The 23,039-nt window shown below is 33.1% G+C and overlaps 1 protein-coding gene across 4 annotated transcripts in view; it reads right to left on the bottom strand.

The window, feature by feature from the left end:
- The window catches only part of Slik (Sterile20-like kinase), a 108,475-nt gene that overhangs the window by 44,935 nt on the left and 40,501 nt on the right, over positions 1–23,039 (bottom strand). For 2 of the 4 annotated variants that reach the window (XM_069821674.1, XM_069821671.1), the window contains exons 9-12: positions 17,196–17,238; positions 11,287–11,371; positions 8,599–8,747; positions 5,251–5,806 (exon numbers count right to left, since the gene is read on the bottom strand). In XM_069821674.1, the coding sequence (XP_069677775.1) occupies positions 5,251–5,806; positions 8,599–8,747; positions 11,287–11,371; positions 17,196–17,238 (833 nt within the window). The remainder of the gene's footprint in view (positions 1–5,250; positions 5,807–8,598; positions 8,748–11,286; positions 11,372–17,195; positions 17,239–23,039) is intronic. The other 2 variants (XM_069821675.1, XM_069821672.1) reach the window with 1 other exon arrangement.

The raw sequence follows: 23,039 nt of genomic DNA on the forward strand, positions 1-23,039 counted from the left end.
GATATTGTCGTGTAAAATGAACCGGAAACTCAAGGGATATAATAAATAATGCAGCTACATATTTTTTATCAGTGAACATAGTTGCATATAAGACAGCTAAAGGAATCATCTTTCATAAAACGGGAGTCCTATGCAAAATTCATCAGTCATTTTTAAGCCACATTAAAATGAACTGTTCTGTTAACCATCATTCTATATTTTTTACTGTAATAACTAATTAGCTCTACCTTGTAGAGAATTATAAGTACCCTCACATCAAAAATGGAATTTTTCATACAACCAAACTAGCAGAGGCCAAGGAAATTTTAAGCCAGGAGGAGTTAACATTCTTTTATGAGTATTGCGCCAAATTAATGCTATAAAGTAACTTGATATGTAAAGTTCTCATGAGGGAAACACCTTAAAAGAGTAAACTAAAAATTGTAATGGAATTACAAGATAATCAATATCGAAATTAAATGTATTGATATGTATGAAATGGAACACTGGCATTCAAAGATACTCGATCCCTACTAACTGATAGAGATTGATAATTTTTTCGTGTAAGGGTGGTTACATTAGTTATTATTTGTACGAAAAGATGGTGCAGATAACAATCAGTACTGTCAACAGTATGTAAAATAAATATTCTAAAAAAAAATGTACCCTCAGGTGATTTCGCCTATATAATGACAAAATAATGTTGTGCCATATGATCTATGCATCTTTTAAAAGACAAGGGTCACAAAATTCGACTAGCACTTAAGACCAATAATAAATGGAAATAAAAAGGGCAGCATAATGAAGATGCATTTGGCACTTCTTGAAACATCCTCAACCCTTTCTTAACCATCTCAACACTTTATGTAAGTAATTTTATTGCTTATATATTATGTACAGTCATATGAACAAAATGTAGAGTATGTTATGAATAAATAAATAATACAATTTTGTTATTGTTTCCACTCAATTATATACAATGTATCAAGAATCATCTGATTTCTTTTACATGCATGAACACAAAATCTTGCGGTAAACTTTAAAATATATGTTGGAATAAAAAGTTTATCTTGGCACGGGATTGTAGTTTCACTTGGTTGCTGGCAGGTGCCTCCCTGGTGCAGCTTGCTCTTCAGTATATGTAGAGATAGTGAGCAAGCAAAAGAAAGAATTCTGCATTCTCCATTTCAACAAGTACGAACCCGTTACAACTGTGCAGCATGATTTTCGTTGACAGTACAGCATTGTACCTACTACTGCTTAGGACATTCGACATTGGCACAACACTTTCAGCTTCCTCAATGATGAATCAACTGTAAGGGGTCTATGAACTTGACATTTCACCACTGGCCACCAAGGTCGCCTGATCTGTCTGTGATTTTCTCCTGTAGGGGTTTGTGAAAGACTCCATTTTCTGACAACTGTGAACAAACTGCGACACCACATAAGAGCAGTGGCTGCAGTAACACCAGACATGCTCGCAAGTAACTTGACTATTGTGTAGATGTAGACCATGTGTCTGAAGAAGGAGATATTGAACATTTTTGTGAAAACCATAAGTGGAACTGTTTATTCAGATGTGTATTTTAAAATTTACCACAAGGTTCTATGTTCATGTGTGTAAAAGATATAGCATTTTGAAAATGAAATATTTTAGAGATACAGAAATACATTAATTTAAAGATGTGTTCTAATTTTTTAGTTTGCTCTACAGATAAATATCGATTTCAATGGTTAGTTTCCTTTGATTTAAAGCTATGACAGATGAGTATGATACTAATGTCACCTACTGAGATCTAATGGTACTACTGCATTTCAAAGTTTGTTGATTTGATTATAATCTTTGGTTCTGACTTATCCCATGGTTAAAAAGTTCGCTTATATGATCAGAAAATTCCAGGTCACATTTCTTTGAATGCCAGTGTAATATTATGCAATAATAGAACCAACAGCAAATATCAACACTTTGTCTTTCCACTTATGGCTTTATAAATCACAAAATCAGTTATGATTCAAATGATCCAACCATTTGATACCTTACAGTCAATATTTCGTCTTGCTATTTTCTCATCTTTTTGCCTTAACACTCGACCTGCAACAGAAATATACATGCCACTATTTTGACGAAACCATTCTAGCAGTACTGTTTCGAACATCTAGCATTTCGAAGCTTTTAACTTTTTCCTTGGTTCAGTAGTTGGACCTTGGTGTTAAATGTAATTTTTATGAGCCATTATTTTATTCACGGTTGAAATTAGTAAACCTAATTCCTTTGCTAAGTTGATGTCTGTTACAAGCAGCCGACTTTCCACTTTGTTGATAACCTGTATTTTTTCAGCAAACAACAGTACCTTTTATTTTATACTAACATTCACTGCTATTTTAACAAAATAAAAGACTAAGTAAGTTACACAGAATAAGACAGCATTTCATTAATCACTTTTTAGAGAATTGGTAAGTTCCTTATGTAAACAAGTGATCCCACAAACAGTGAAACATATTAATGGGAAAAATATTAGGTTTGCTCTATAAAAACTGCCCTTTTCATATGGGAAAAACCAAGATGAGCCATTAAAGCGCAAACCAGTTCAGGATGTTGTTGTTGTTTTCTAATGCCAGGCGTTTGACAATAAAGTCATTTGATCTTTTGCACTCCAATATTTTTCAAAGATTTTATCATGGCCAGCCACTGAAGCACAGATTTTGAGGTGTTCCGAATCCAATTCTTGGTTTGAGTTGCACAATGGGCAGTTAGGGGACTGATATATTCCAATTCTATGCAAGTGCTTGGCCAAACAATCATGGCCCGTTGCCAATCTAAATGCAGCTACAGACGATTTTCGTGGTAAATCGGGAATTAACTGTGGATTATGATGCAGAGAGTTCCATTTTTTCCCTTGAGATTGTGTTATCAAATTTTGTTTGTTGAAGTCTAAGTATGTAGATTTAATAAATCTTTTCACAGAGTAATACGTAGATTTAGTAACAGGTCTGTAAGTAGCAGTGCTGCCCTTCTTTGCTAAAGCATCCGCATTCTCGTTTCCCAGGATTCCACAATGGGATGGAATCCATTGGAATACAACTCTTTTATTGAGTGATATTAATTGAGAGAGCATTTTAGTTATTTCTGCTGTTTGAGATGAAGGTGTGTGTTTAGAGACTATTAATGGAATAAGTTCAGGATGTTTGTGACATCAAACATACAGCTGGCCCCCACCTGAGCAGTCTCACGAAAAGGTACATTTATTAGAAGCTGACTATTTTTTGTGTACATAACCACAGAGTGTATTGTGGCTCAGTATATGTTCTCTTCTGAACAACATATATTTATTTATGATTCACATGTATTAAACATTTTTTTTTACTCTATTATTTAACGACGCTGTATCAACGACTTGGTTATTTAGCGTCAATGAAATTGGTGATAGCGAGATGGTATTTGGCAAAATGAGACCGAGGATTCATCACAGATTACCTGACATTCGCCTTACGGTTGGGGGAAACCTCGGAAAGACCCAACCAGCTAATCAGCCCAAACGCAAACCAAACCCAAGCCCAAGTACACCCCCAGATCAGCAGACAAACACGTTATCACCTGAGCTATGTCGGTGGTCATTGACATGTTCGGGGTAGAAGAAGACAACAGATGATAGACAACATTAAGATACATGGATCATATGTGGAGACTAGAAAGAAGGCGAAAATAGGAAACATTGGAGAATGCTGAATTTGCAGTGAAAGACCTGCCCTTGGACAGAACATTCTGAATGGAGAAATTAATGTGTTAACACAGATTGCGAAGTTCAAAGTAAATAGGAAGAAACTCCCACATGTAAAACTTTCAGGTCGCACAAACAATCCCTGCTATTAATACAGATGGCACAGTGTTCTCACTGAAGAAACATTAGCTCGCATATTTCATAACAAACAGAACTTTTCATTGCTTTGAGTAAAGAGCTACAAAATTGTTAAAATTACAGTCACATAAAATAAGTGTGATACATGAACTTCATCACAGTGATCCTGTATGTAGGCACACATTTTTGTGAGTGGAAAACCTAATATCTTTCATGAAACGGCAAAACAATAAGACCAGTTTTTAATGATCACCAGTTAATGTCTACAGAGAAACGACTTCTCCTTTCTTTAACAGTAACATGCAAATGTCTTGATGGTAGAAATTAAGAGAGTGTTCACAACCTACACATAGTTATTAATAGGGATTTGTGTCTCTTTCGATTCCCTAACCTAATCCTGTGCGATTTTTATCTCTGGAGTAAATCACATGATGTTGTATACAAGATAAACCCATACACCCTGGAAGAACAGAAGCTTAATATGTAGGCAACTTCCACATTTCTTCACGAGAACTACAGTGAGTGATGGATGGTTTCTTAAGGTGGTGTCAAAAATGTGTGGACAACAAAGACAGTCAATTTCAGCACCTCTTTCACAAAAAATGTATATAAGTAACTCTTTCAATTGCTTTCATTGCACAATTTGTTAAGGAAACTGTATAAGCGTAGTTGCATTACTGCCACTCTATAATGCTCACACATAGCAATGAGTAATGTGCTCGGCATTAGTACAAATGCTGCATGCTGGTTCCCACGTCAATGGCTCTTCAATAATCAAGACTACATGTTGCAAGCACTCGTACAAGGCGCTGCAGTGTTTTGCATTTTGCATATTTGTCAAAATCATAAACAATAATTTTTTTATTAGATTTAATACATTAATTAAGAAGAAGCAGCAGTGATAATGATAATGGTATAATAATAATAATAATAATAATAATAATAATAATAATGGCAACAACGAGGGAGCAGGGAACCAAATGACGAACTTGAAGTATATTTTATACCTTTAAGCTGTGACCTTTGTTGATGAACAATACAAGTGAAATAGCGCATGAACATTAAATGCTAATTACATCCAATTTGTATAATTCCCACCACCTATTTGTTCAATAACTGGAACTTGTCACAGGTCGCAGGTTGCTGACCCCTGGTAAAAGTCAACCATATCAGAATGGGGGAGGGGGGAACCAGGCTTAAGAAATATTTACCAAAATGAATAGCCTATATCTTCTTTTTTACAGCTCCTGTAATTATTTTCCTATAACGAAACTTCTCTAGAATTAATTTCGTTATCTATACAGTTCTGCATTAATGGTAATTCACTGGAAGAGATAATAAACAAAATGATGTACGCAGTTACTTGAGAACAAAAGAAAACTGTAATACAGAAAGAAGCAAAACAGAAACTTACCTGAAAATACTGTAACATCTCCAGACGTATTGCTGGCCACTTCGTCGGGTTTGTCATCTGGTATTGTAGTAACTAGTGCCACACTTGGAGTAAGTTTGTCCACTGCTGCCACATAATTATCTGCCCTACTATCACATGTCTTTGTGGCGGAGAGTTCTACTTTATCTATAACTTTATCACCTTGCTCTACAATATCTTCTCCTTCTTCTTCCCTAGAGGAATCCCTGCCAAGGCTGGGACGGATTACAGGGGTTGCCACAGCAATTCCATTAGTAGGCAACACTGGTGACGAAGATTCCTGCTCAATGGAGGAGGGGGGCTTGATGCCTGATTCTGATTGGACGGAGGATGGTTCGGGCCTGAAGAGAGATTCTGGTGATTCAGTCACGGGCTTCTCATCTGAGGAAGATGTGGAGCCAGTTGATACTGCAGAATCTTGGGATTCTAAAGTGCTGAGTTCTTCTGTCTTGGTAGATACCACAGGTGGAGGAGGAGCAGGGCCTTTCTCTCGTGAAGATCGTTTTTCACTGGCCCCCTCAGATAGCTTTTTTGTAACCTATTAACAAAATAAATATTTTATATTTGCTAATAATTACCGTATTTTTTCTAATACCCTGCAAACTATTTTCCAAAATATACAAGTAAAAAATATGGGTATGGCAACATTGCCCGATTTTCCTCCTGCAAATTCCTAAGATAGTAGCACATGCCATTATCTTCCAACACGGGTATTTCAATTCATAACACTGTTAAATAACATCTGGATTAACAGTACGTGTGTCAGAAGAAAGTTCAAGTCTGACAAGTTATAGTTAGCACATCTTATATTTTCAATGGATGCGTGATGCATGGGCACGCATATTGTTCCCTCTTGTCAAAAGGAGATTCAAGAAGTGTAGCATCTCCAATCAGCTGGACGAAACAGAGGAGATTGTGTTTGGAGATTTGGGAGTGAAGATGACTGCCTGGGTAACGACGAAAACAGAGTAGAATGAAGAAGTTAATAGTAATGACAATAACAGGTATTTATTATAACTAGAGGGAGGATGTTGATGACCTAAAAATCTACTTAAAACGATCATTAACATGCCCTTAAAATAATGGAAAAATGACATAAAATTAAAAGAAAATGACATTTATATGTTATTCAAAGTACTCGCATCACAACTTCTAAAAAATTAGTCACCTTGTTCAATGACTGCCCTGCAAATGTCGGAGAGAGGAGGCAACTTTCTGGAATTTGGCTAAGATAGGGGAAAAGGGCATGCAAAAAAGTGAAGGCTTTAATGGAAAACTATAGATTTTAATGAGGGTTTACAATGTGTTTCAATCAGTGGTGGTCATTGTCATGCCTTCATTCTCTGTCTCCTCCTATTTCCGTTCTTCACTTTTGTTACCAGATCTTTCAGATGGGGAGTGTGAATGACAAAACAAATTGTGGGTGCAGCTTGCATTCTTACAATCTTTGTGTTAAAAATACTGTCCCTTTCCTTCCATGGGGACACAACATCCTGACCAGCACACGGTGAAAGTTTCTCCCCCTCCAAACATAAATTCTAAAGACACCCTCGTACCAACAAAAGAACAGTAGCGGTCAAAGTCCTCACTTAAACTAAGCTGTTGTCAAGCATTTTATATTAATTTCGTTGTGTGAAGTGAATGAAGCCTTCAGTGGAATGAGGGATGGACTTTAGAGTCTGTTCCAAACTATAAAACACAAACTTCACTGATATTCACCTATTCAGTAGGTAATTACTACTGATATATTAGGTTGGAAAATGATTTAACAGACCAATCGGTAAAGAAGAAAGTAAAATGCATTCCAAATGATTTAAAAGTTCTTCAAAGTATTAAAAATGACCAAAAAATGCCGAAAAAAATATAAAGATGACCTATTAGTTCAAAAACGTCGAAGAATGCAAAAAATGCAATATAAGAAATTAATTTTTTACCTTCATATTAACATAGAAAGGATGTCTATAATAATAGGCATCGCCCTAATGTGAATAATAAGAAGATGACTTTTCATCATCATCCGCCCCCTAATTATAACAAACCATGTAGTATCATACAAAATAAAGGTAGTTAATTTACTGACGCTTGCTATTAATACTGCAGGATACTGTGTAAAGGGCTGATTGAGCAAGACAAGTGACATGCATGCAATGCGTGCGCATAGGATGGGTTTGAAATGCATCCTGTTCTAGGATAAAATTTATTGTTAACTAAACTGCATTTGTGTTTAATTTATCATGAATAGATTTTGTTGAATGTTTTATTTTTGTATCCCTCCTCCCCCTTCAAAAGTAGGTTGCGAGACATATTCAAGGGCGCAGGATATTCGAGAAAATACAGTAATATCGTAATGAAATTTCTTGTCATAAACTCAAAATTGTATTTCGAACATATTCAAATGGAACACCAGTGAAAATCGTCACACCAACAATAAGAAAACATAGAAATATGTATTTCTAGTACAACCAGTTTCTCAGTTGCAACAACAAAACTTCAGTAACAAAAGTGTCACTTCAAAAATTGATGTAATCATTTTCATATCATTTCCAAGAGAGAAAAAATTCTATAATAGATGTTTTTTTCCCATAATTGAAGAAAACAATCTATGATGTCCTTTATACATGTAGAAGAGAAAGCTGCTAGCTTGTAATAACTAATTGTAGTATAAGAAAATGAATGGTTAGCATCACACTCTACTTTCTAAAACAATGTCTAATAATAATCCTTTGACAGAAGGCTAGCATCAGAACCAAGTGGAACACATTGTCCCTACTCTATTTGCATATTTTGTATTGTAAGAGTAGTGTGTAAAAATAAAAACACACACCCACACACACAGGGAACATGAGAGAAAGTTAATCGGATATGGTGGTTTCTCGTGGTCCTAAAAATGAAAAACTGGGAAGTAAATGATGTCTTTATTTGTGAAGTGGCTAGATCATCTTGCTTCTTCTAATAACTATCAAACCTTGGTTTCATAATATTCCTTCCTTGATCTGGCACATGGCTGGAACTGTGATCCAGGGAAAATGTTACAAGTAAAAAATGACGATTTATAGAATTTCAACAATAATCGAAGTTCCACTTTAACTTAGTTGCTGACATTATTAGCACCGAAAGTTTATAGAATACAAGATGGAGAAAAGGTAAAATCTTTAACTAAATACCTTATATTGACAGTACCACTATTGCAGTAATAATGAATATATGGCAACATGAAATAGTTCTTTGAAGCTCTGTTTAAATACATCAGTGATTAGTATGCTTGTAGGATTCTTTAAGTTTGAATCAATTAATACAAAACAAAAATAAAAGAAAATGTAACAAATTTACCGCAGCTTTGTTGGTATCACTGACGTTGGATTCTTTCTCTTCTTCCCTCTTTCTTCTCTTTCTCTCATTTGTATCAACTTCTTTTTCAGCTTCCCTCTTCAGTCCCTCAGCTTCATCCTTCATCTCGGACGGAGTTCCCACATCAGGCACTAAATTAACAAATTACTTTGTATAGTAAACATTTAATTTCAAAGTTGATCTCAATATAGAGACAAAACTCACACATCATAATTTAAATTTGTTGGTCCCAATATTTATTTCCAGTGTTCTTACTGAACTCTATACATTATGAATAAACAAAACGTATTCATATGGCAGAATGAACAAATGGACTTCACATTAGCTAAGAAATTCTTTTTTCTCTTTGTAATGCCACCTCATGATAAATAGTATATGTAATTTAAAATCGGAACTAAGTAAATAATGAAGGTACCAAAATTTTAGTGGGAGAAATAAAAAGTTGTTACAAAAGTGATGTGTTTGTTAGTCACATATCATGTGATAGAGTGTTCACCCAAGAAAAGAGATAACGTTTATTTTATATACATTGTACACACAGAGGAAGTTCCCACTAAGAATTTTAGAGTTTTCACAACTAGACAAGGTGAATCAATATTATTTTACATACTTCCTATTGTGCGTTAGTATATCTTATTATTCGCTTTCAGTGAGAAGCGTTGTATTTGTTTCATATCTCAGTTTGCAGTGTGGTTAAAATTATGAGCTACTTAATACTAAGGTGCAATAAAGAATTTAGTACATTGATATTAAGGTGATTAAACTATTACACTTTTATTACGACGATGTTTTTCAACTAATCATGGCTGTTTATCGCTACAATTTTATCACTTTCCTAGCATTTGTTTGTTTTTATCACTTCTATGGCATTTATTTCTTTGTTTGCCAACATTTCAAACTGCAAATTAATTACGGTACTATAAAACATGCTTTGCTATCGTCATTTGTTTTCTGCATAGATAGTCAACTGAAAATAGCAGCTCCATGCAAATGTTTTGGTGAAGCTAACATTAGTAAAATAGAATTTTAGTTAAATCAATTAATACCTATTTTATTGCATTAGAGTACTTTATTTCTTCTAATCTTTATAAACTTTTTTTAATCGTGTAATAGTCAATTAAATCCCACTTGAGTTTTGATTTTCTCTCGATAAATCAAAACCTCTAGCAAGATTACTGTTAATAAGTTAATAATATCTCAGATTGATATCAGTAGATAGTGAAGATGTCAACAATGATGATGAAAGTAACTACATTACTTAAAATGATTCTGAAGCCCTTAAACTGTATATTGACAAACTGTCATTATATTTTAATTTTAAGTTTATTTTCACATTTTGTATGAGTAAAATTACGACGTTAAACTGCTGAAATAATTACTTTTAAACATACTATATCACTGCTACACTTTGGAATGGAAGCACCAAGCCATTTTAAACCATACTGGAGTATTTCCTTTGTGATGTACTGTACAAAGAAGGGCACTATACAAGATGAATCGAATGTAATGTCATTAATTTCAGAGGATTACTCAAACAAAAAAGTTTAACACAATTTGCTTGTTTTTGCTTCCTTTCCGAGATAAAAATTGTTTTATATGAAATGTTCCATTGCGTGGTTTGGGAAAACCACTGATTTAACTCCCAATATGCTCAGCCAATTTAAGAGATCAGTGTATTGTGGTAAAAAATTATTTAAAGAATTCCAGTTTTGTCCTTTAAATGTGCAGAAATTTGATCCAAACACATGTAACATTGTAAATTTTTTTTCGGAATGAAAGGTTACATTTGTTCGAATCAATTTCTGCAATTTAAAGGAAAAAACTAACATTCTATTAATAATTTATTATCATAATACACTGCCTTCTTAAATTGGCTGAGCATATTGGGAATTAAAACAATGGCTTTCCCAAAACACGCTATGAAATGTTTCATATAAAACCATTTTTATCTCGAAAAGGAAGCATAAATGGACAAAATTGTATTTCACTTTTTTGTTTGAAATATCTTAAAGAATAATCCCCTGGAATTAATTACATTACTTACGGTTCACCCTGTATACAGCTACATACAGGACTACTATCAACAGACAATGCACAAAATGTGTACAAGTTGATGATTACATATATACATGCACACATACTATATACAGCTAGATCAGGAACAGATTATGTCTAACTACATGGGTTATAGAAATACTGCCTGCTGAATTGGCTTTCTTGCCACTTGATATTACATGCAGAAACAGTGTACCAGCATCTTCGAAATCAAAGTATATTTCATGATCTAATTAATGCAAATTATCGCACTTGCACAATCACTATCCACCAACTGCGAAATGGTACAGATTGTGAGGCATGACCTGCCATGTGGGCTAAGCGAGAGGGAAAAGGATAGAAGATCAGAAACAAAGTTTGTTTCGGTTTGGTTGATATTAGACGAATCTACCAACATGGAAATTCAATTCAGGCTAAACCTTATTCTTCCGTGACATAGTCACTACGTGCGATAAGGCCACAGGACAGGTCTTCCTCCTCTAGGAACAAACAACTGTCTCTTCAAAGTAAGACAAAATATTTGATTTCCTACAAGGAACCTCACTATGTACTATAATAATAATGGGACAGAAGAGAGATTATTAAGTATTCTTCGAAAATAAAAGCATGACATACTTTTTACGTCAGTATCACTCTTGAGAGAGGTTGAGTCATCTTCGCCAGTGTCCAGGTCCAAGCGCAGCTGGGACGTGCGGTGCTCCTGTAACATTCGATATAAAATCAACTTTATCACTATGTATAAAGATTTCAAAACCATAAATATTTAAATTACAAGTATACCACAACAATTGGTTTAGAAAGAATGCCAGATTATACACTGTTACAAACGAGATTGAATTATTTTTCACATAAAATGAAATCAGAGATTCTCTGGTCTCCACTTCGAATACACGTTTTAGACAGCTTATATATATTTACTGTATGTGTCTTTATACAAACGAACCAGAATCAACTTCTTAAAGACTGAAGTGATTCCATAATTTATTTCAGATTTATGAAAGTTTTATAAATGGTGACAAATGTCTTTAATATGAGTCAGTTAAAAAAAAAAAAAAGCCCCGGAAGTTTAGATATATTCAGATCTGTAACAGATTTAAAACAGACCTAGAAGAAAATTATGAACTAAGTGCTCTACAAAATGCAGGAGTTCGTGATTTTCTAAGAAGCAGTGTATATGAAAAGCAAGCAAGAAAAATTAGAAAATTAAAGTATGTGTGAAAACATAAACATACATCTGATTTCTTGAATGGATATCGAAAACAGATACAAGCCAATGAAAAGGAAAAGTTTAATTCTGTGTAGTAGGGGGATGCGAAAACCTATTTTATGAGTTATACAGTATATAGCTTGTAAACTCAAATTAAGGTAACTGAAAGTTGAAAGTAACATTTAATACACTGGAGTCTGCATAAATTCCCAAACCAAACTCCTCAGGATAGTTTACAAGTGATAGTGAGAATAAATGAAACTTATAAATACATTTTACACAACAAGACAGCTTGCTTGGAACACTAACACGACACTACAGTTCCGTATACAGATCTTAACAAACCTATGCAAATTCTACTGTTGAACGATCTGCTTATGAATTAAAAACAGAAATGAAAACAAAAACTTAAAGTTATTTCATTTTGAAAAGTATGATGAGGTAGCATAAAGCTGTAACAAAACTTTAGGCCTAACTATGGTGCTAAATTCCTCTCAATTGTGTTATAATGAATTAACGGTTACTGATGTTAATCTGTTTTGAAGAAATAGCACATGAAAAATAACAGAATTCATGCATCTTTAGTAACAGAAATCCATCCTGGTGTTAAGTGAATTCGAGTAATTAATAATAGTTAACTTCAACATGTAGTGCAAGGAAACTTACATCTGTTACATCGAACTTGCTTATTTTCGCAGAAATTGTTTATGCCGTCATTGACTGAAAAAATTTATAACCAAAGTGTAGTATTTGACAAGATTATCAGGAGACTTAGTCAAATACCAAGTCTGTAAGGGCTAAATCAAAAAAGTAGTGCAATGTAAACTGTACATTCCTGCTTATTATTCATTTTACTCAGTAAGCATTTATTAGTTATTTACAATGAAGTTTGTGTCAAATTTTGCAGATCTACATCTGTCTGAAAAAATTTTTCCATGCAATTTATGTTTATCATTTTGCATCTCTCAAGTTACAAGAAATGTTTTATTCTTGTTCGAAAAATAGTTCTATTTATCATGTACATTGGCACATAAATAACTTTAATAAATTATGAACGTGATGATCAAAAAATTCCTTCATGTAAAAAAAATTGTAACTTTTACGAAACCAGTTTGTCTAAGGACATCAAAGTATAGCGTATTTACTCCTATATTAGACACCCTTTTTCTTTCTTTTTAAATGTAAAAAGGCATAGGGACTCTTTTGCATGCATCCGAAACTTGGAATTTGACTGAGGGTAATCTATTGACCCATAAAGGAAGGAGAAAGCTGGAGAATAAGAAATAACCAAGAACTATACCTGCTTTATAAATTTCTCAATGTAATTAGAGTAATCAAGATATCCAGATTGAGATGGGCGGGTCATGTCATGAGGATGAACGAGAATGAAATGTCAAAAAGGATTATGGAATTTAAGCCTGATGGAAGGAGGAGAGTAGGAAGACCTAGGCTCTGTTGGATGGACTGATATAAAGAAGCTTGGTATCAAAAGCTGATGGAGTGTAGCCAAAGACAGAGACCTATGGAGGAAACTGATAAAGGGAGCAGACGCCCATACTGGGCTGTAGTTCTACTGAAGATGATAGGGAGTAAAAAAATCAGCAAGGAAATGAAATCTTTTAAAGTTAGATAACAGTAGGCCTAAATACAGAAATTAGTTTAAATGCCAACATATTTTCTCTGTGAAGTCAATCACATTCTTTTTATATGACACAGAATAACTCACTCACTTGTTGGTCATTCTTACATTCACACTTGACACTGACCTCTTTCTCTGAATGTCTGACTTCAGAAGTACAGTATGCGAAAACTGATACCATCAGTAGAAGAAGAAAGTGAAATTCTCTCTCTTTCCTATGACAATGGACGAACTAATGGGACAGAGATTGTGGTAGGTAGTTTGACACAAAAATGTTGCTCTCTTTGTCAGTGCAGGAACATTCGAGAACAGGGTAATAGATCAGAGGATGGTTACAGAAGAGGCTTATGCCTTGCAATCTTTCCATGAGCACTTGTGATTATATTTTTACATTTTGTTCTTAAAGTAGAGGGGGGATTCTTACATGCGAGGGGGTCTAATAAGCGACTAAATACAGTAATATTATTTTAGACAAAAAATAATTATAAAATTTTACCATACACTTCCGAGATTAATACTCGTAAACAGTACTTAGTAAATAAAATCGCTCATTAATTTAGGACAAATTGCTGTACGGAGATAAATGGCTACACAGCATGCCAAAACTATTCTTAGAACACATAGATCTCTCAAAATCAGTTTCTAGAGCATCCATAATACTGGTACTTCATTTTTTTGCCTAATGAGAAAATTAAGTAAAAGAAAATTCTAATGAATGCAATTTATTATTCTACATAGCATAAGCATTAAGAATAAATCTTCGTATATAACATTTTAAGATCTAGAGTTCTTGTTAATATTTTCAGATTTGCATATCATGTTATGCTGCCAGCATATCATCATAGGAATAATTATAATTTACAGCATCTACGAATTACGTATAAATAATTGTCTCATCTTGTGACTGAATAACAGCAAGAGAGAAAAACACACATTCAAAGATAAGTTCATATTACCACAGCATCACAAAGCAAACAAACAGCAAGCAAGGAAGCAAGCAAGCAGTGAACAAAGAACACAGACAGCACTGAAGTTCCAGTTTTCATAAAAGTAGGAACTTCTGACAATGTGTTACCTTACCTTTCAAAAATCTGTCTGAATATAGTTCATTTCAATAATTCAGAGAGCTCTAAAATTGAACAATTTAAGTTGATTACTAAATTTGAGTAGTCTTCTCTGACATACCTTATTTTAAGAGCATTAAATTCAAATTCGAGAAACATACGTAATTTAACTCAATATCTAAAGAATAAGGACAAGATATTAATGTACGAAATGTCTCATGTGTCATCTAAACCAGGTTAGGAGGGGGGAAAACTAATTATTATTAAAATCTTAAAATCCGTAACTTTTATTTGATTACATTTCAAAACATGACTTACATTAGAGATAGGTCGATACCACAATTTCTTGATACTTGATACTGATAACTGTTTTAAGAGCTTTGATACAAGTTTAAAAGTGAAAACTGAAAATACACACACAAAAGAAAATTAAATACTTCGAAGAGCAATGGAATTTTTTTTTCCACGCCTCATTAGTCATGTCTTACTTAAGAAGCAGGTAAGGAAATTTTAGGTTTAAATAAATTATTTTTCTAGGGATTACCAGATCTTGTTGATTTGTTAGATGTCTGAGTTCATCCACATGTCGACCATAACTCTTTACGAGGGATTTTCAAACCCAACAACTGGAGCTGTTGAAAACTACTGTTATAAAACATCTTGAAAGATGGAGAAGACAACACATGCCTATAAAAATACAGGGCTCCTACAAAAGACCTTTCCGGTTTCAAACACATGTAATTTATGTTCTATGAATCTGAGGTGCATAAAAATAGCACCAATGGAAAGAGAAACTCAAAAAGTTTAGTTGTGGCAACATTGTTTTCCTAGTTAGTAAAACTGCTTGCGAAGAATCTTGCCTTGAAATCAGTGTACCGTTTACAGATTGTAGGCCCACTGGGTGGCTCTGCACCAAACTTTGTTCGGTAATGCCGTTGCACATTAATAAACAACTGGTTCACATGAAAATCAAGCTTTTCTGTCCTCTATAGCAGCCATTTCTCCTGAACAATGAGCAAATTTATTTACATGCTCTTTATAATGAAGTCTGACTTTATTATTATTACAAGAGACTAAATTTTAAAAACTTCAGTTGTGCTGAGTTTCATGATTATATTTCAGAGTAGCCTAATATTTTGTGTAATATTAACTTTTGAGAGAAGTATAATTGATGAGGTTCGTTGATAGTCATTCTTTTTGTATCATAATAAATAAAAGTCAATATTACAGTTGTATGATCCCATTTATAAAAATCATTAAAATGCATTTCTCCAATATTGAATTTTTTTTGTGTTGGATATTAAAAAAATATATATATTTTACAAAAATAAATGTACCGGTACATTATAATATACACCTATTAGTTGTATTTTAGATTCTGATGTTCAATTTTCTTACATCATGCTACGATGTTCTACATTTTGACCAGTGTTTCCTACATTTCATTAAAATAATCTGGTAACCCTAGATCTAATGATTGCCTCAACCTCAAAACAGGACTCTTCATCATAACTACATAACCAAAAAAGTAGGCAGAGAAAGAGAAAGCAAGAGAAAAAGAATCGTCTAAAAGTGAAAATGTATCAAGTCCTTTCTCCAAAAATATCGAGGTATCGAAAGTATCAGGGGTATCAGGACATAATTCTAATTCATATGAATAACTATGGAGGAAATTGTACATAGTGACAGCAGTCCCATTATTAAATCGTCATAAACATAAATATCTAAAAGAAATATATCATGCCTGATATTCATGCATCTAAACTTCGTACACTATTCTCTGTAAATAGAACACAGCCCCTATTACGAAAGAAGTGTATAACAAATTGCAGACACTTCATCCAGGTTGATTGTTACTGATCATAATCTTACTCAGCCTAAACTTACCCCTAACCTCGTAAGGAATAAAATATCTGGACTAAGTTCTGTGGATGTAGGCTCTGAATGGAATTAAGAACAAATGTTCATGCACAGATTAAATATTATCAACGCCATCACGAAAACAAGACAACATACAAAACCATTTCTAACAACAGTATGAAGGAAACGAAAGTTGTATATCAGAAAAAGCACGATGCATAGTATAATTCTTTATGTGTTATAAAGGAAGACCAGAGTTCCTCAGTAAGAAACGACATAGATAATATGAACTACTGCAATAATGCATGCATTCGTGAAAACAATTTTGACAAACCAATTAAACCCAGATGACCATTTAATACGAAGTTCATATTATAACATTTAACCTATAAATAGACTGCAAATATGGAGCAGTTCTTTAAATTATATTTACGATGTATTTCTTTATAATGCAGTAAAGGTCCACACTGCAGATGAAGATGTTTTTTTACAATGCAAACACTTCTGGAATGTTATGGTTAAACAATGTTATATGTATTAATGGTTTTATGCTATATTTATAATAGAAGTTGCACTGGGAAAGGGGTGGTATTGAAATAAAAAATGATAGATTAGATCAATTTAATCTAACTACTTTATACTAATTACTTTGGAAATTTACTGAATATCCCAAACTTGGAATACAAATTCTAGATGGATATGCCTCAAAGACTGGGGCCAACAAAACTTTTTCAATACTATACCGTTCTCATACCTCAGGGGGCATGCAGTTTGGCTGGCGGGGCCCGGGTGAGCCGCATGCACAGCAGAAACACATCATGTTAGATGGCATTAGTTGCAATAATGGTTCCACCTCAGGCAAAATTACTTCAGTTTAAGAGACAAGTGGGGAGAAAAACAGCCAACCCCTGATATGCTAATAATGTATGTTGTAGAGATTCATCAAAATTGATTAAGCTTAGCTTCCATTATAAATTAAATACTAAAATTTTAACTATTATATGCCAATGAAAGATAATGATATATAATTTGTGAACTTGTTAAATTTATAAACTATTAGAATTTAAAAATTGTTACAAATTACATTTTGGCCTCTCTGAGTAAGATTTTAAAATTACAAAATACTTCATGACTTGCTTATAAATAATGAACATACACATTTTTAAATACAATTAACATCACACTAATTTAATATGAAACGAATGTAATGACTAGAGAATGAAGGAAGCTAAGCAAAGAAATTGATAAAAAGATTGTGCATGCTTTGGCTGAAATGTAACTACCAGAGAAACCATTCTTACTTAAATATAACACCAATTCATATTTTACACTAACTGTCTGACTCATAAGTGAGAAACTAATACTAACACACAAGTAAACTGCTCAATGAATTAATTTTGAAAATTACTTATTTGTGAGTAATACACTTGAGACCTACACTAAACTTCAAACTAATTCCAAACTTAACAAAATAATCACGAACAATATTAAAAACTGCATTCGAGATAACTAATGTCAGTTTACGACTATCACTAATCTTGGACTACAAAATTAAAAAAAAAAACACAGGAGAAAAACAACAAAAATCTATTTTGAATCAATACGTACTCTATTGAAAGAAGTGCTTGATAGGAACTACCTAAATGGACTGTTCTATGTAACAGAAGATGCATTAGAAAAGAGTTAAAGTATTATGTCTTAAAATATTGTTTACTGTCTACTTTCCCAAACATTGAAATATAACAATTAAGAATGAGTATTATTATTAATAATAATAATAATAATAATAATAATAATAATAATAATAATAATTACAACAAGAATATAAACATAGGTAGAAAATAAACAAGTCTAATTCTAGCCTACTTCAAAACCTTGCTCGATTCAAAAGGATTCTTACATTTTTGCAAATGTACTTGGTCCGCGACTAACTGAATAAAAAGTGAACAAAACTTCTTTTAATCATTTTTAGCAACGAAACTTCAAATAACTAAAACTTCTGTATAGCTCGAATATATTATGTATAAAAGGATATTATTAGATGTTTAATGAGTGTTGCTCAATTTCAAGATGTGTATTGGTTTGTAATGCCTCCAGATATGGGGTCAACTTTAGCCTAGAATTCACTACCACTGACAATAGGATGAGAGGTAAGGATAATAAGCAGACATTGTCACACTGTTTCTAATTATCTACTATAAGCTAAAAAAAAATCCAGTACAATTTTGCCAGTGTACTCGTATGTAACAGGATAGCAGATATACAGTAGAACTCCGATTATCCATGACCCTATTAACCGATTGGCGGATTATCCGATTGTCTTTCTCTAGCGCCTTTTTTTTATTGCAGAGAACAAATGAAGTGCTGTACGTTATGTTAGTACATATTTGTTCTGCAGATGGTTATTAATTACAAGCCTTTACCCTTACACAGTACATAGTAGGAATGCTTTCGTTACTGGCAACAGGAACAGTTACTTATGGGAGGAGGTGTTTTTTTCCCTAACTTGTGAAATGGACACTACATGCTTTCGAAGAAATTATCCCAAGAACTTTCAACCCATGTACCATTCAGACCATATCTTTATTATTCGAGTGGCCGTACTGTGTACTTATATGCAAAATGTTCTCCACGGGTGCCAAAAGGAAACATGTTATGCTAATTATCGAAAAAAAATAATAATAATTGAGAGGTTTCAGGAAGAAACTATGGCTCATCTTGCATCAGAATACGAGATTGGCCTTACAACTGTGCGCTGTTTATTAAAAAGAATACAAGAATAAAATTGTACAAAGTACAAGTACGTAAAAATACAAAACGAGACTTTTACTTTTCCTATCTTTCTGCAGACAACCATCACCCTTGGTCCTTAAAACCTGTCGTTGACAAAGATACATAAATCACTGTTCTGATTCATTACCTAGCATGTTAAACACAACACCATGGAGGAAATTACGAAACTGTAGTTTAATTTATGAAATCTTTTATTTACGGATTATCCGATTTTTCGATTAACTATTCAGTCCATCACCTTCATTACCACAGAAAATAGAGGTTCTACCGTAAAGAAATTATTATAAATGTACAAATTGTCATTGCACGTCTTACTTCACATTAAGTAATACTATTATCGCTGCAGTAAACATTTTGATATTTTGCGTATAAATACAGACTGAATCAGCCAGAGCTAGACTGGCATCAGCTGAAAGTCATATGCGTAGTAACTGCTGCAACATCGCAGTGATCAGACCTCTTGCTCACATACGTTTCGTGATTAGTTACGTAAACACATTCACACAGTGAGGTTGCAGCTGTATACCATACATTTAGAGTGCAGTAGTGTGTCCATTATGAAATATATCCCTGAACAACGAGTGTTTATTTACGACAACTTTCTGAAATATGAATCTTGGAGAACAGTTCTAACAATCTTCCGTCAGTCATTCCCTGATTCGCCAGAGCCTTCTAAAGCATTGATTTACAATTTAGTGAAGAAATTTCGTACAACTGAATCAGTATTGGATAAGAAACGAAATTGTGAAACATGTTCTCACATAGGAGATGTTAGATGAAATTGGCCAATGACTAGAGAGAAGTCCTATGACATCATCCCACCATGTAGCTCAGCAGGCAGAGGTGTCACAATCTTCAGTGATAAGAGGTACGAAACAATTAAAACTAAAACATTACAAAATTCGAATAGTGCAGAGGTTAACAGAACCCGATTATCAGAGCAGACTTAGGTTTTCCATGTGGTTCCAACAGTCAGTATATGATGGACTACTTGACCCCACCTTATTTTTTTATACTGATGAAGCATGGTTCCATCTCAGTGGTTAAAAGTAAAGTTTAAGTGAATAATCCACATTCACTTAAGAAACTCAAATAAAATATTCGGCATGAAATTCGAGTCATTTCGGAGAACGAACTGTGGTGAGTTGCTGGACATGTCTTCTGAAGATGTGCAGCCTGCCAGATATCACAAGAACATCATTTCAAACATGAATTGTGAATTCTGTAAGTACATCATTACGCAATACTGAACGCAAAAGCAGAGTGAATCCTTCACATATGGTAATGTCATTACGTATGAATCAACTGCCACGAGTGCAGTTAGGAGTCTAGCTCTGGCTGGTTCACCCTGTATAATACACTGGGTAAATTATCTTCTAATATTCAATTTCAATCAAAATTCTCTGTTCATAGGTATATAGTAGGATAAAAATAACTTTTTACTAGTTTTTGAAGTTCATGAAAGTGATTGTTTCTACCAGAGATTCGAAATACATTTTTATAGCATTACAATACCATCCATAAAATTTTTAATGTAAGGTAGCAGGAAAACTAATTTGGAAATTGGCAAGTTATTTGAAAGAAATATTATGTGATACCTAATTCCTAAACAAATACAATTCACATGTATACGAACACTCATAAAATTATAGTAATTACGCAATCTGCTTGATACTAAATGGGATCAATTATTTAAAAAACTAAAAGTCATATGTAAAATATATGTTGTATATAACAACATAATCCAGTTTTAAAAACTGACTTTTATGGGAAAATATTTTATACGCACATTTGCAATGTTATTTACTCTTTTTATTAAAAGTCTGATTCATACGGTTTTTCTAAATAACAAGTTTATGCAAATTTGGCAACCTTATTCTTTTTCTTTAATAAATCTCTCCTATGGTTTAATTTTTTTTTTTCATTATATAAAACCTTCTTCTATGATAGCTGCAGAAATTTCAAAGAGAAAAGTCTTACACTTATTTTTATTATGTGCTGAACAGCAAAGCATAAGGGCAATTCACTGATACTATCCAGCCTATCATAGTTAGATTATTCGTAACTACTATTTCATATTTGCAGTGTATATTTTAGTAAACATTTGAGCACATCTGCATCACATTTCAATATTGTTTTTGTACAAAAAACTAGACTGCTCAATAGAGTTTCTTTTTTGCCTATCAACATCTGAAAGTAGTTACAAACCATGAAGTGATAAAAAAAAATCACGACATAGACACGTAGTTAAAGGCCTTTTAAAAGAAAAATCAACTAGATTTTAATTATTCAACATTATAGAAATTTTCATTGATGATGCAGCCACATCAATATAAAGAACAAAATCAATAGCGAACTCGTGAAAATTTCTTGAACTGCATGGCAAACATCAAAAGCTTTAACAATAAAATAGAAACAAAACTTCATACACTTAAAATGCTCCCTCTGTATCTTTCATCATTTTCCAAAGCCTTCTTCAGCACAAATGCAATGTTTGAAATCAATATGAGTGAGTGAGTGAGTGAGTGAGTGAGTGAAAGCAGCCAGACTTTTGATAAGATACTAGTCTAGATAGCTAAAAATAACCAGAAGAATCATTATACTCCCATTTATCTTAGAGGAACAGAGTTTTGAAAATACCGAGCAAGAAATCACTGTTGCTACTCATGAAAAAATGATGTTACAATAATAGAGGAATTTAGTAAGTTTATCTGAAAACACATTTCTACATAAATATGTTAGTTTAATTAATTCATAGATTATATAGATGCACTTTTGTTGAATTAGCTGTGCCAGCAGCAAATTGCAATCAAAGCAAATAAATATACATTATATTAGCGTGTGCAATACTTGTGAATGTGTAAATGTGCTTTCATAGCTATGACAACCAAATGAACCCTTTGGACTTCAATGGACACACCACTATACTATTTTAAGGGTCGTATTCATAGACGAGACTTTGGACCAAAGTTGACTTTGGAAAGTACAAAATCGCCATTTTCCTATTCACAGTCGACACTTTGACGAAAGTAAACTTCAATCGTGACTTTACTTCGAAGTCGCCAAAAATTTTGACTTTGACTTCTGTTCGTAGACATAACGAAAACTGCTGATATTTGAAAACTGTTCAATTTTCCGAGAATACTGAGGACAGCCAGGAGATTATTAAAACTGCTCAAGTTCCTTAACATATTATTAGGTATAGAGAATAAATTCAAATCAAGGTACAAATTTGATAAACAGACCATTTTACATATCCTCGTCATGTTTCAACATTCACTGATGAATAAAAATCAGAGGATTATCTCTTTCACCATCAATACAACTTCTTATTTCATCGCGATTTTATGCTACAGGTAAGAATTGATGGCTTAATATCAATTTTGACTATTTAATTATATATTAATTTATATATATGGAGTTAATTTACAATCCTGCAGTCGTCACAATAATGTTTTCTGCATATTGATTTCAGGTAATTTTCAAGTAATTTCTGCAGACATGCAGGTAGTAACTCTGCCAAGTGTCAGCAGGATAATGTCTTTTTTGAAGTCTGTCATTTGTGGCATCTTCTTAGCTTCTATATCTTCAAAATAAAATGATTTTACAATGAAATAATTATTCTTAAAGAACAATAACAGAATATAAATGATAACTTGAATTTTATTTATATCGCTAAAGAACAATTACAAAATAAAACAATACCTTGAGTATTATTTATATCTCCAAAGAATGATAACAAAATATAAATGATAATTTGAATATTATTTATAATGCTAAAGAAAGATAACAGAATATAAATGAT

This window comes from Periplaneta americana, chromosome 3, assembly GCF_040183065.1.
Source record: "Periplaneta americana isolate PAMFEO1 chromosome 3, P.americana_PAMFEO1_priV1, whole genome shotgun sequence".
Classification (NCBI taxonomy): Eukaryota; Metazoa; Arthropoda; class Insecta; order Blattodea; family Blattidae; genus Periplaneta; species Periplaneta americana.